Source organism: Chiloscyllium plagiosum, chromosome 29, assembly GCF_004010195.1.
Source record: "Chiloscyllium plagiosum isolate BGI_BamShark_2017 chromosome 29, ASM401019v2, whole genome shotgun sequence".
NCBI lineage: Eukaryota > Metazoa > Chordata > Chondrichthyes > Orectolobiformes > Hemiscylliidae > Chiloscyllium > Chiloscyllium plagiosum.
Window position 1 is genome coordinate 29,105,566 of NC_057738.1, and position 13,251 is coordinate 29,118,816.

General features: G+C 38.0%; 1 protein-coding gene across 6 annotated transcripts in view; it reads right to left on the bottom strand.

Moving 5' to 3' along the window:
• exoc2 (exocyst complex component 2) overlaps positions 1-13,251 on the bottom strand; it is a 318,264-nt gene that overhangs the window by 3,425 nt on the left and 301,588 nt on the right. For all 6 annotated transcript variants that reach the window (XM_043719385.1, XM_043719383.1, XM_043719382.1 and 3 more), the window contains 3 exons: positions 12,445-12,567; positions 1,762-1,823; positions 702-761 (listed from right to left, as the gene is read on the bottom strand). In XM_043719385.1, the coding sequence (XP_043575320.1) occupies positions 702-761; positions 1,762-1,823; positions 12,445-12,567 (245 nt within the window). The remainder of the gene's footprint in view (positions 1-701; positions 762-1,761; positions 1,824-12,444; positions 12,568-13,251) is intronic.

The window sequence follows — 13,251 nt, forward strand, 5'->3', positions numbered from 1 at the left end:
CCATTGTACTCTATGCTACTTTCTCCCCACCCCCACCCTCCTCTCATTTATCTCTCCACCCTTCAGGCACTCTGCCTGTATTCCTGACGAAGGGATTTTGCCCGAAACGTTGATTTCCCTGCTCCTCGGATGCTGCCTGACCTGCTGTGCTTTTCCAGCACCACTCTACTCCAGAATCTAGTTTCCTGCATCTGCAGTCATTGTTTTTACCTAAACATTTCAAATATCAAAGTCATTGTTTTTGATTCACTATAAACATTGCACTAATCCCCCAGTGTTATTCACCTCCCTGGGAACTGAAGACAGAAATAGACTATTTGCTATCTAGTTTGATACGGAGGTGAGCTTCCAACTGCATATCTGCTAATCACTGAAACTGTCTATTTTCAGATTTGTAACACTGACCAACTCTACTCCTACCACGGCTCATCTAGTGTTGAAACCCTCAACCTTGCCTTAGTTATTTCTTAACCGGACTCATTCAACACAATCCTGGCTAATTTAGCATTTTCCATCCTCCATAATCTTAAAATCATGTCAAAATCTGCTGCCTCGGTTCTGACTCACACTAAGTCCTATTCATCGCTTACCCTTGTATTTGCTGAGTCTCACTGGTTTTTGGTAAAGAATGCCACCCTAACAAAAAAGACTATGTTCTCCAGAATTAATTTCAAAGTATAACAAGCTTTGTTATAACTTACTTTTTATCTGCTCCATTGGAAAGTTGGGGCAGTGCTTCAAGGGCTTGTTTGAAGCTATAACTAGAGAGTCAGAAAGGGAAACAGAGAGAAATACACAGAACTTAGTGTCTAAAATATTTGGAGACATAATACTAAATTAAGGCAACAGATTAAACTTTATTAACATGGAAGAATATTGACTAGATGAGATCAGATAGTTCAAGATTAGTATGGATTAAGAATTTGGCAAATGCTAAGTTAAAAGCAATTATTCTAAACTAAACTATACTGACTATAGGTTTCAGTAGAACTCTAGACAGAACCTAACTAAATGAAAGCCATTTATAAAGAGCAGTTAAGTAGATTCTCTAAGTTCTATATGTTTAGAACTGCGATATTTCAAGAATTTATTACAGTTTGGCCAATATGTTCGATTTTCTACCCTAAATAGAGTTTTCATAATTCTTTGATCACAATTCAGTAGATTGCCCAACACACACAGGAGTCAGTGAGGTCTACAGATGCTGGAGATCAGAGTTGAGTGCATGTTGCTGGAAAAGCACAGCAAGTCAGGCAGCATCCGAGGAGGAGGAGGAGAATCGACATTTCGGGTTGGAGCCCTTCATTCTTGATGCAAGGCTCTGGCCTAAAACATCGATTTTCCTGCTCTTCGGATTATGCCTAACCTGCTGTGCTTTTCTAGCACTACACTCTTAACTCTGTCCAACACACACAAACAATTGTAGAAGCAAACACTAGATCACTTGATATATTTTCTTTTAAAATAAATGATGCTTTACTGCAACCATTAACAAGGTACTTGAGTATCACAGGAGCAGAAGAGTCATCTCACTAAAACGTAAAATGTATATCATCACTACTTAAAACTGACAGCATGAAAAATGCATTTTTAAAAGTCATTTAATGGTGATCTGTCAGGTTACACTTAAGACTTTGCACAATTGTACCAGGATGTACAAATTCTTGCAACAGTTAAAGATCTTGAACTGACTGCCAAAAAGCTCTTTTGGAAACTGCAATAATCAAAATGATGAAACTATGAGTGAACTTTCCATCTTACTTGCTTTCAGGAGTCAGGAATGAGGCAACAGCATCTTTAAGAGCACAAATTTCCAGCCTGGCCTAAAGAAAAAAAAAAGATATCTTATTGAGTCATAAAGATATACAACATGGAAACTGACTCTTCAGTCCAACTTGTTCATGCTGAACAGATATCTTAAATTAATTTTGTCCTATTTGCCAGCACTTGGCCCATATCTCCTTAAACCAGATGCCTTTTAAAATGTTGTAATTGTACCAGCCTCCACCACTTCCTCTGGCAGCTCATTCCATACCCGCAGCATCCTTTGTGTGGAAAAAGTTGCCCCTTAGACTCCACTTTCAAGGAACTATGAGCCTGCACTCCAGGGTCTCTTTGTTCAGCAACACTCCCCAGGACCTTACCATTAAATGTATAGGTCCTGCCCTGATTTGTCTTTCCAAAATGCAGTACTCTTCATTTGTCTAAATTAATCTTCATGTGCCACTTCTCAGCCCACTGACCCATCTGAACAAGATCCTGTTGTACTCTGAGGTAATCTTTATCGCTGTCCACTACACATTCAATTTTGGTGTCATCTGCAAACTACTAACTATATCTCAAATGTTCACATCCAAATCATTTAAATAAATGGTGAAAAGTAGTGGACATAACACTGATCCTTGTAGCACAAAAGTAACTTCTGTCTTCTACGTTCGAGCCAGTTCTGTATCCAAATGGTTAGTTCTCCCTGTATTCTATGTGATCTAACCTTGTTAACCAGTTTACCATGAGGAATTTTGTCAAATGACTTATTGAAGTCCATACAGATCACGTCCACCACTCTGCCCACAAGAATCCCCTTCGTTACTTCTTCAAAAAACTCAAATCAAGTTAGTGAGACATGATTTCCCATGACAAAGCCAAGTTGACTATCCCTAACTGGTCCTTGTCTATCCAAATACATGTAAATCCTGTCCCTCAGGATTACCTTCAACAACTTGACCATCACCGACGTCAGGCTCACGAGTCTATAATTCCCTGGCTTCTTCTTACTACCTTTCTTAAGTAGTGGCACCATGTTAGCCAACCTGCAGTCTTTTGGCACCTCACCTGTGACTATCGATGATACAAAAATAAACAAGCAAGGGGTCCAGCAATCACTACCTGAGCTTCCCACAGAGTTCTACGTACATCTGATTAGGTCCTGGGGATTTATCCACCTTTGTGCATTTTAAGACATCCAGTACCACTTCCTCTGTAATATGGAGATTTTTCAAGATGTCACCATCTATTTCCCCACATTCTGTATCCTGTGTCCTTCCCCACAGTAAACACTGATATAAAATACTCACTTAGTAGCTTTGTTCTCAACACTCCTTCGAGCTCTGACTCTCATCTGAAACGTTCATGCAATGTTATGCTGTCATATTAAATAATATCATTATTCTGTATGATCCTCTCATTCTTGAGGTTGGTACTTTTAATACTGTTGAGCTGTGCTGTGACACACAGTACATCATATAGCTACCAAACTTCATATTTACAACATACGGCTTGAGCAGAAATCACTGAACCATACCTTCCAATCCAATTAGTAAAACATGGAATTATTTCATGACTATATGGAATATAAAGTGGAATAATATCTTGTGATCTAAAATAATGGTGTGCAGAGGGCAATTTGAAAGTCTGCAGATGACACAATCTTAGAAGAATAGTAAATTGTGCGGAGAACAATATAGAACTTCAGAAGGACATACACAATTTGGCGGAGTAGGCAGATAAGTGGAAGTTAAATTTCAACGCACAGAAGTGAGAGGTGATGCAGTTTGATTGGAAAAACATTGAAAGACAATATTAAAATGCACAGTACAATTCTAAAGGGGGTGCAGGAGCAGAGGAACCTGGGTATACATATCATTGAAAATGGTAGGATAGGTAAACAGAGCAGTAAATAAAACATCAGCTTTATTAATACAGATACATTGTGTGAAGGAATCATACTGAATTTGTATTTGACCTTAACTGTGTACAGTTCTGGGAGTCATGTTATAGAAAGGATTCGAACACAATGGAGAGTGTGCAGAAGTGGCTTATAAGAATGGCTCCAGAGTTGAAGAACTTCAGTTATGAGGACAGAGTGAAGAAGTTGGGGATTGTTCTTCCTGAAGAGAAGCCAGTTAAGAGTAGATCTGATATACAGGTCTTCAAAATCATGTGTGGGCTTGAGAGTTGACAGGAAGAAAATGTTCCTGCTCATAAAAGGAACAAAAACACGGGTATAAATTTAAATGATCTGCAAAAGAAGCAAGGATGAAGTGAGGAAAACATTTTCACACAGTGGATAATTAGGGTGTGGAATGCAATGCCTGGAAGTGGAGGGGAGACAAGTTCAATTGAGACATTCAAGAGGAGAATGGATGACTATTTGGATAATTAACGTGCAAGGGTGTGGGGAAAAGGCAGAGGTTCGGCACTAGGTAAAGATGCTCATCTAACAAGTGTTCTAACACGTGTGATTCTGTGGTAATGGGAAAATTCATTCTGTATTATATGAATTCTAGTATCAAGGGTCAATCAAATCATACAACATCATGCATAAACACAAGTGGTGGAGAAACTCAGCAGGTCTGGCAGTATCTGTGGCCAGAGAAACACAGTTAATGTTTTGAGTCCAGTATGACAACCCTTTGGAAGGATCTCTTTCGGCCTAATTTCTCCAGCACTTTCTGCTTTAATTTCAGACCTCCAGCACCCGCAGTATTTTGCTTGTATATAATCTTATGCAGCCTTTACAAATCTTGCATTGGATCAAAGTTAACATGTCAATAGATGGATGATGAATCAGGATGGCATGGCAAATTTGATGCCTACATATTGGTAATGCGTACTTTAATTTCTCCACAAGGGTAATCACCAATTTCATTATCTCACCAAGTAGCAAAAGATAGAAGGCTTCCCCCCTTAAGAAAGATTGGAGGTCAGAAAGGAAAACAGAGAGCAAGTTACATTGCAGTTCCATACGTCTATGATGGTCGATTCCATATACCTAATGAACAAAAATGATAACACACCACCAACTGGAACAGAAGTGCAATATGTAAGTGTTTTAAAATATGTATTTTTCTAAATCCCATTTGTCCCCTACTTCTTCAACCTGATATACAATGATTAATATTAAGCTTTAACCTGATCCATCATAGATATAAGTTAAAATGCCTTCATTCAAACGTCACTTCTGAAGTGACATCCTTATTCAAAAACAACACAAAAACTGTAGGTCAGTTATTTTAAAATCTGTTTTTGGGAAAATGCTAGAATCTACCAAAAAGATTTAATAACCGTGCATTTAGACATATATAATATAATCAAGCAAGAGTCAGCCTGACTTCATGAAGGGGAAATTATGCTTGATATGTTTACTAGAAATCTTTGAAGTGGTGATAAGCAGGATAGATAAAGGGGAACTAGTGGATGTAGTATATTTAGATTTCCAGCAGGTGTTTGAAACGTTGCCACATGTTAAGCTACTGAAAAGAGTCCAGGGTGTTGAGTAGTATATTGACATGAATAGCGGATTGGCTAACTAACAGAAAATAGAGAATTGGGATAAGGGAGGCATTTTCATATTGTAACCCATAACTGGGGAGTTGCACGGGGATCAATGTTGGGGACACAAAAATTACATTATATATTGAATTGAATGAAGGAAGTTTTGTACTATCACCACATTTGCAAATAACACAAAAATAAATGGGGAGGCAAGTGGTGAGGAAAATACAAAGAGTCTGCAGAGGGATGTCGGCAAGTTAGGTGAGTGGGCAAAAAATTGGCAGGTGGAATGTAATGGGTGTAAATGTGAAGTTATGCACATTGGCAGAAAGAATAGAGGAGTTGAATATTATTTAAATTAAGAAAGACAGAAAATTCTTCATCTCAAAGGGATTTGGGAGTTCTCATGCATAAAGTAAAAAAGTTAGCGTTCAAGTTCAATAGGTAACAGGGAAGGCAAATAAATGTTGGGCTTTATTTCAAAAGGAATGGAATATGAAAATAGGGAAGCCTTGCTAAAACTAAACAAGACACTAGTTGAAGCACACCTAGAATATTATGAACAGTTTTGGTTCCCTTACCTAAGAGGAAACATATTGGCATCACAAGCAGACCTGAAAGGTTCATAAGGTTGACCCTGAATATGGAGGGATTTTCTTACAAGGAGAAATTGAATAGATTTGGCCTGTACAGGTGGAAAAAAATAAGAGGAGCCCTTATTGAAATATATAAGACTCTAAAGGGGCTTTGATAGGACAGAGAGCTAGAGGTTGTTTCCCCTTGTGAGAGTGGCGTAATTTTGAGTAAGCGGTCACTCATTTAAGAGAGAAATTAATAATAATTTCATCTCACAAAAGGTACTAAATCTATGGAATTCTTTAAATTAGATGGCATTAGAGGCTGGGTCATTAAGTATATTCAAGATTGTGATACGACAGATTTTGTTTAATCAGTAAGGGAATCAACGATGAAAGAAAAAAAGGCAGAAAGTGAAGCTGAGCCATAATCTCATTGAATGGCAAAGCAGACTTGATGGGCTAAATGGCTTATTTCTGCTCCTACATTTTCTGGTCTATATTAGACCAACAATATCTGTAGTTATGTCTAATATTAATCTCATTAGAAGATTATTTGCTTTCGATTACTAAGTTTCAGCTTTAGTGGTGCAACCCGCCACAGGTGTCCTGGTCAATATGTATCGTCAAGCAATATCAGTTAGACAAAGATTGTCTGCTCATTATCACATTACCGTAGCTACACTGAGAAAGTACTCAAATGGCTGCAAAATGCTTCAAAACTTTAAGCTTTTTTTCATGTTTATTCATGGATAGTTGGCATCACTGATAAGGCTAGCATAGTCACCCATTGGACTGAGGGGCATGCTAGGCCATTTCAGAAGGCATATAAAAGTCAACCATATTGCTTTTGGTCTGGAGACTCATGCTGACCACTACAGTTAAGGATTGGAAGACATTCTTCCTTAAAGGACATGAGAATAGACTGGGTTTTACAACAATCAATGCTGGTTGTTATAATCACCATTACTGAGAACAGCTTTCTATTCCAGATTTATTTTTTGAATTTCAATTCCACTTGCTGCTATGGTAAGATTTGAACTCATATCCCCAAAGCATTCACCTGGGGTTCTGGATTACTAGTCAGAATTTTAAAATCATAGAATTTCATAGTACATAATGAAGGCCCATCATTTCTGTACTGGTTCCCAAAAAGGCTACCCAGCTAGTCCCATTCTTCAGCCCTAAATCTGTAGCTCTCTAAATTTCAAATATATATTCAGTCCTCTTTTGAAATCTACTATGGAATCTGACTCCACCACTGTCCAGGCAGCGCATTCCAAACACTAACAACTCTTAGTAAAGAAGCTTCCCAACAGTCTTGCTTACAATCTTGAAATTGTGATCCTCCGTTACAGATATATCAACTAGTGGAAACAGAATCCTTCATTAATTGTTCACAATTTTGAACACCTCAATAAGGTCACATCTTAAATCTTGTCTGTTCCAGGGAAAACAAGTGCAATTTCTTTAATCTTTCCTGTATCTAAAATTCCTCATTCCTGGTATCATTCTCAAAAATCTTAGAAAAGGTACCCAAAATGAACACAAGACTCCAAATATGGTTTGACCAATTACTTGTGGATGTGTAGCTTCACTTCCTTGCATGGCCTCTACTTATAGACGCAAGGATCCTATAAGCCTTCTTATTAAGTATTTCAACATACCTGACCATCTTCAAAGAATTATGCACTTGAACCCTGAGGTTTTCACTGGTCCTGTACTCCCCACAAAGTTGTATCTTTGAGCCTGTAGTGTTTCTCCATATTTTTCTATATCAAAATGCATTACCTCACATTTCAGATGCACTGAAATTCATATGCCAGCCAACAGCTCATTTGGCCAACTTGTCAATGTTTCTCTGAAGTCACTCAGCATCTTCACAATTTACTATTATTCCTAGCTTAGTACCATCTTCAGCTTTAGAGATTTTGCCCTACCCATCTTCGAATCATTTATGTGAATCAAAATAAGTGAAGGGTTCTGAGACTGATCCCTTGAGAACACCACTTTCAACTTGTCTCTAGTCTGAGAAATGCCCATCTATATCTTCCCTGTTTCCTAATGTCTATCCAACTTTGAATCCATGTTGCCAAGGTCTCATCAACCCCAAACATTTCTAATTTGCTAAGCAACCTGCCATGTGCACCAGACCAAATGCTTTCTGAAAGTCCAAATATTCAACATCCACAGTGCTACCCTCATCCACTGTCTTTGTTATCTCATCAAAAACCTCAAATAAATATGTCAGACATGACCTGCTCTTGACAAAGCTACGTTGATTGGCCAGTATTAACTTATTTCTCTCGAAGTGTATATTTAGCTTATCCTGTATTACGGCCTCCATCAGTTTTCCTTTTATTGATGTCAAGCTGGCAGGTCTGTAACTTCCTGGGTTATCCTTTGCCCTTTTCATAAACAATGGTGTCACATTTGCAAGCCTCTAGTCCCCAAGGACTAATCTTGTGTTCAACTAGGACTAGAAATTTCACTAACTGGCTCTGCAATTTGCTCCCTTACCTCTCTCAGCAATCTAGGATGCATGCCGCCTGGGCCTGGCGACTTCTCTACCTCAAATGCTCCAGCCTTTTTAGTACCCTTTCATTAACTATTACTGTACTGTTCAGTTGCTCAGCACTCAGATTTTCAACTTGGCCAGTGTCACAAACTTCTATTTTTGTAAAGACAGAAACAAAGTTTTGATTTACTACCTCTGCCATACCCTTTGCTTCACTTAGCAGTTTACCCTGCTTGTTCCCTATGGGTCCCGCTCCATCAGTCACTAATCTTTTACTATTATTATGGCTGAAGAACATTTTACAATTTGTTTTAGCACAGCATGCCATCCTTTCCTCACTGCTTTCCTTATTTCAGTGTTAGCCTTTCTCCTGGTTTTGAGATACACTGCCCGATTTCTATTGCTTTTATTATTCTCGTATGCATCATGTCTCCTTAGCAGCATGATGGCTTGGTGGTTAGCACTGCTGCCTCACTGCGCCAGGAACCTGCATGCAATTCCAGTCTCTGGGGACAGTCTGCGTGGAGTTTGCACATTCTCCCAGTGTCTGTGTGGGTTTCCTCCAGATGCTCCGGTTCCCTCCCACAGTCCAAAGATGTGCAGGTTAGGCGGATTAGCAATGCTAAATTACCCACAATATCCAGGGATGTGCAGGCTGGGTGGATTAGCCATGGGAAATGAGAGGTTTGGGATTAGGAAATTTCATCCTGTATTATATGCATTCTAGTATCAAGGATCAATCAAATCATATAGCATCATGCATAAAAAACAAGAGAAAAGGGAAAGGGGGTAGGTCTGGGTGGGATGCTCTTCAGAGCGGTGGTGTGGATTTGTTGGGTCAAATGGCCTGCTTCCACGTTGTAAGGATTCTATGATTATTTTTTCATCAGTATTCTTACTTATCCAGGGTACCCTAGCTTTGGAGACCTCATTTATTTCTCATGGGTATTTACTTAGCTTGCACCCTATTTATTTATCTTTTTTAAGTCTTTCATTTTTCATCCTCTGTTTTATCTATCAAAATTCATTTGTAATCAGCCTGCTTTAAGTTGAAATTCATTCTCACTATTTTCTGGAACATTACATTTCCATTCCTACCAGGAAGAAAGCTGTACTAGATCCAGTCCTAGTCTTGGTGACAGCACAATCTTTCCTATTAAGAAAGAAGTGGCCATGATTAGGAGGTGCTGGTGATGGACTGGGGTGGACAAAGTTAAAAAGCACATAACACCAGGTTATAGTCCAACAGGTTTATTGGAAGCAATGCTCTTTCATCAGGTGGATTAACTGTGAAAGAAGTAGTGTAAGGTTTTATATAAATGTAAGTTCTTCCTTTATGTTAATCTCATATGAATTTTCAAGATTTATATATATTATATATATAGCAGAGTTCAGAAGTACTGTCAATTCAAAATGCAATTGAAGCTTGTAAACATAACCATATCCTCAGCATAATCTTAATGGGGCAGACATCAAAAGCAAACTGTCTCATTTATAACAGGTGCAGTCATTCCTAAATTCTTGCTATATATGCAGTTCTGATACTGTTCAGGTTGCAGAGCTCTACAATACTGTTTAACTTGCAAATCTTAAGTTAGTTGTGATGTGATGATAAACTATTGGGCACTGCATTAACAGTCCTCTGATAAGTGACATAGGAACACATTAGTTTTGGCTGAAACTGAAAGCATTACCAACTGGATACCCAGTGTTTGCAATATCTCCCTGAAGCCAAGAGTGAGTCTTAGCTCCTTCACTGGATGATAAAGCACCAGATCTAAATGCTTTCATGTAACAACCTTATCTTCTAAGGGCTGTTGCACCACAGACCACATAATAGTGTAAGGTAACAGATGCCATGAACCGTTACATACTGTTTCTAATTTAGTAAGTTTTTTTGGCTAATTAGCTAAGTGATTCAAGTACCAATGTGAAAAATAACTATATACATTTAAGACAACAGAAGTGACTGGACTCACTTTTTTCTCATATTTCCAAAACTTGGAGAAAATAAGCATTGCTGTTCTAATACTTAACTATTTTAAGCATATTTTCCACTATCTTGAGTATGACTGTCACTTTCAATTTGTCAGCCAAAACATGACCACATGTGATTAGCTAAGATTTTCTCATTGTAATTTGTCATAACGTGCTTTGTTGAAACCACTTTAGGATAATCAGACAATTGCTACTGTGACTGCTGCTAGGGTTTAAAAGTGGTTTGGATTAGATTGCCTATTCAAAGGAGTTTCAAATGATACAAACTAACTAGTATTTCACTGTGATAGGATGTGTAGCTCTTCTGAGATGAACTACAAGACAAAAAGCATTTCCAGAGGAATGATCAAAGGTTGGCCTCCATCCAGTTCAGAATGATTTGAGGCCAGCCATTACCTATTGAGATTGGAAAATGGACTACATCAGAGCACCTTGGGCAAGTTACAAAGATGTGACTTTTGCTCATCAACCTAAATACCTGGAAGTAACTGCAAATCATATAAGCTGTGCAATGTACAAAGTACTTTATTATGGGCTTGGATAATGAAAGGGAAGATGGCAAGGATATGAACTGTAGACTGCATTTTGATCATAGTGATCAGAAGGTCAAAGGTTGTGGACACTGTTGCCATTTGTCACTTGGAGCAGCAGTTACTTTCTGCAGCAGACCACAATCCATTGTGTTGGATCCTTTATATTTACCCAAGAGATAGTGTTTCTGTTTAACATCAATATTCAAAATGCAGACCTCAGTCAGAAAAGCAGTCCTTCAGAACTTCAAGTTTCAGAATTAAGTTCCCAAGATAGTAACTGCTAAACCTAAACCTGGCTCACACAAGAACAAGAGTCATAATTTCAAGGACAGAAGAACGCAGTTATGTGTACTGAGGGCAATGGACTGGAATGGGAATGCTACTGAATTAATGAAGTTTATGCAAGGAACGACGGACACTAAACGAACCTGTTTCTACGATTAATCAATAAATAGGTTTGGCACTGATATCTCTCAGCTGGTAATTCCTTGGAATGGAGATAGGTTGGAGAAAACAAATGGTTTGGCAAAACTTATCTATCTTCTTTTACCTGTGGTGGACAGGAAAGGGTGGACTGGTGCATCGGGTAAATCAAGCAATAGCAGAGCTGGTTTCCTAATTTCACTCTGATTGGTTCATTAATGATATATTAAGTGAAAAAAAATCCAAACTACAGCTAAGTTGTTTGATTCTAAAATACTTGTAGTGTTCAGGTAAACAGAATTATGGGATGTAAAGTGGGGGTGGAGGAAGAAATGTAAAGTAAAAAATCATATTTAAATGGAAATGATAACTGAAAAATATTCAAATATGGAATTGACTAATTAAGGTTTGCATAAAAGACCAGAACAGTCCAGATGTATTTTGCTGTGGGCTTTAGGCTGTTCAGATTGTAAAATCTGTATGCAAGTGCATGACATCTGCACCACTGCATTTAGACACATACCTTTCTCCTCATCTAGTACAAAGATCCACAAGACAGGAACTCTGGTTTCACTCTGGTTCAGCAAATCAACATCTGAACAAAACCTTCTGAGGCATGGGGGTGGGGATGTGGTTTAACTCTTCGCAATCTTAGGTTTGACTTTAGTTTGCACACAAAAGAATCTCATTCTAGTATCAAAGCCATTCTCAATCTAAATTTGCAACTGGATTATTACATTTCCAAACCTGTATTTGGATCCCACTAGTTTTAACTACTTAATAAATTCACAAGCTATTACCTAGGGACAAGAATACAAAGCAACTACTGAGTTTAACCGATCTGTAAAGAGTTTCCAGACTATGGTATACAATCTATATCACTAATTAAAATTGAATGTCACAAAATAATGTAATTTAACAAAGCATGTTTTAAAATGTCTATGCATATGAAGAACTAATCTGGCTAATTTTAAAATTGAGCTGAATGAACTAAAGCAAAGGCTAGTATAGTAACACTGATCAACCATTCAGAGACAGTAGGGTTTTTTTATGTAATGCATTATAACCAAAGTCAAAATAAAATTTAGCCAAGTAAATGAATGAAACTCTAGTACTCTAATACCTGCAACGCTCCATTTCGGCTGAAAGATGACACACATTGCATCAGTCGGCTCATTTCTTCAGTAACAGCTTCTATAATCCGTGAAAGAACCCTTGGGACAAGTTCCTTAGAAATTGTAAACACCTATAAATACACAAAAATATTTTGTTGAAATAGGATGTTGGCTTACTTATGATCATCTTTTATCTTGAAGAGAATTTCAACTTCCAAATACCAATTGAAAAATACTGTCTGGGCAGCAGAAAAGTTATGTATGCAGTTCCTTTATGTATGCCAGATCTCACATACTATTGTATAAGTCACCATCTTAAATTCCCATCTTTGCATATCCCTATTTTCTTTACCATTATCATATACAACTTCATATTGGGTAAGAACTGGTCACTGCTTTTTATCCTATTCACCCTCTCAGCCATCACAACCCACTACTGCCTCTCCTTTCAGAATGCCTATTCTCATGAATAAAAGTCCTGCCATCCATTGTGGATGATTGTATTAATATCAAGGTCTTGATGGAAAATTGGTAAAGGCTGATGACAGCTTTCCCTCTAAACAAAGCCTTCTTGCCTAGTTGTGACTTCCACATGCCTCACACAAACTGCCATGGTATCTATGTTGATCTCATCAACAAATTACATTTACGTTTTATTCCCCAATTCTCTGGCGTACTTTTCTTTCTTCATTATCTCTCTTTCTCTCTCTCACTCTTCTACCTCTCAAACTTTATATACAACCCTTATTCGATACTGCTATCTAATCTGCATGTATCTTCTTCTTTCTGTCTCTACAGCAAGAAACGTCTCATCA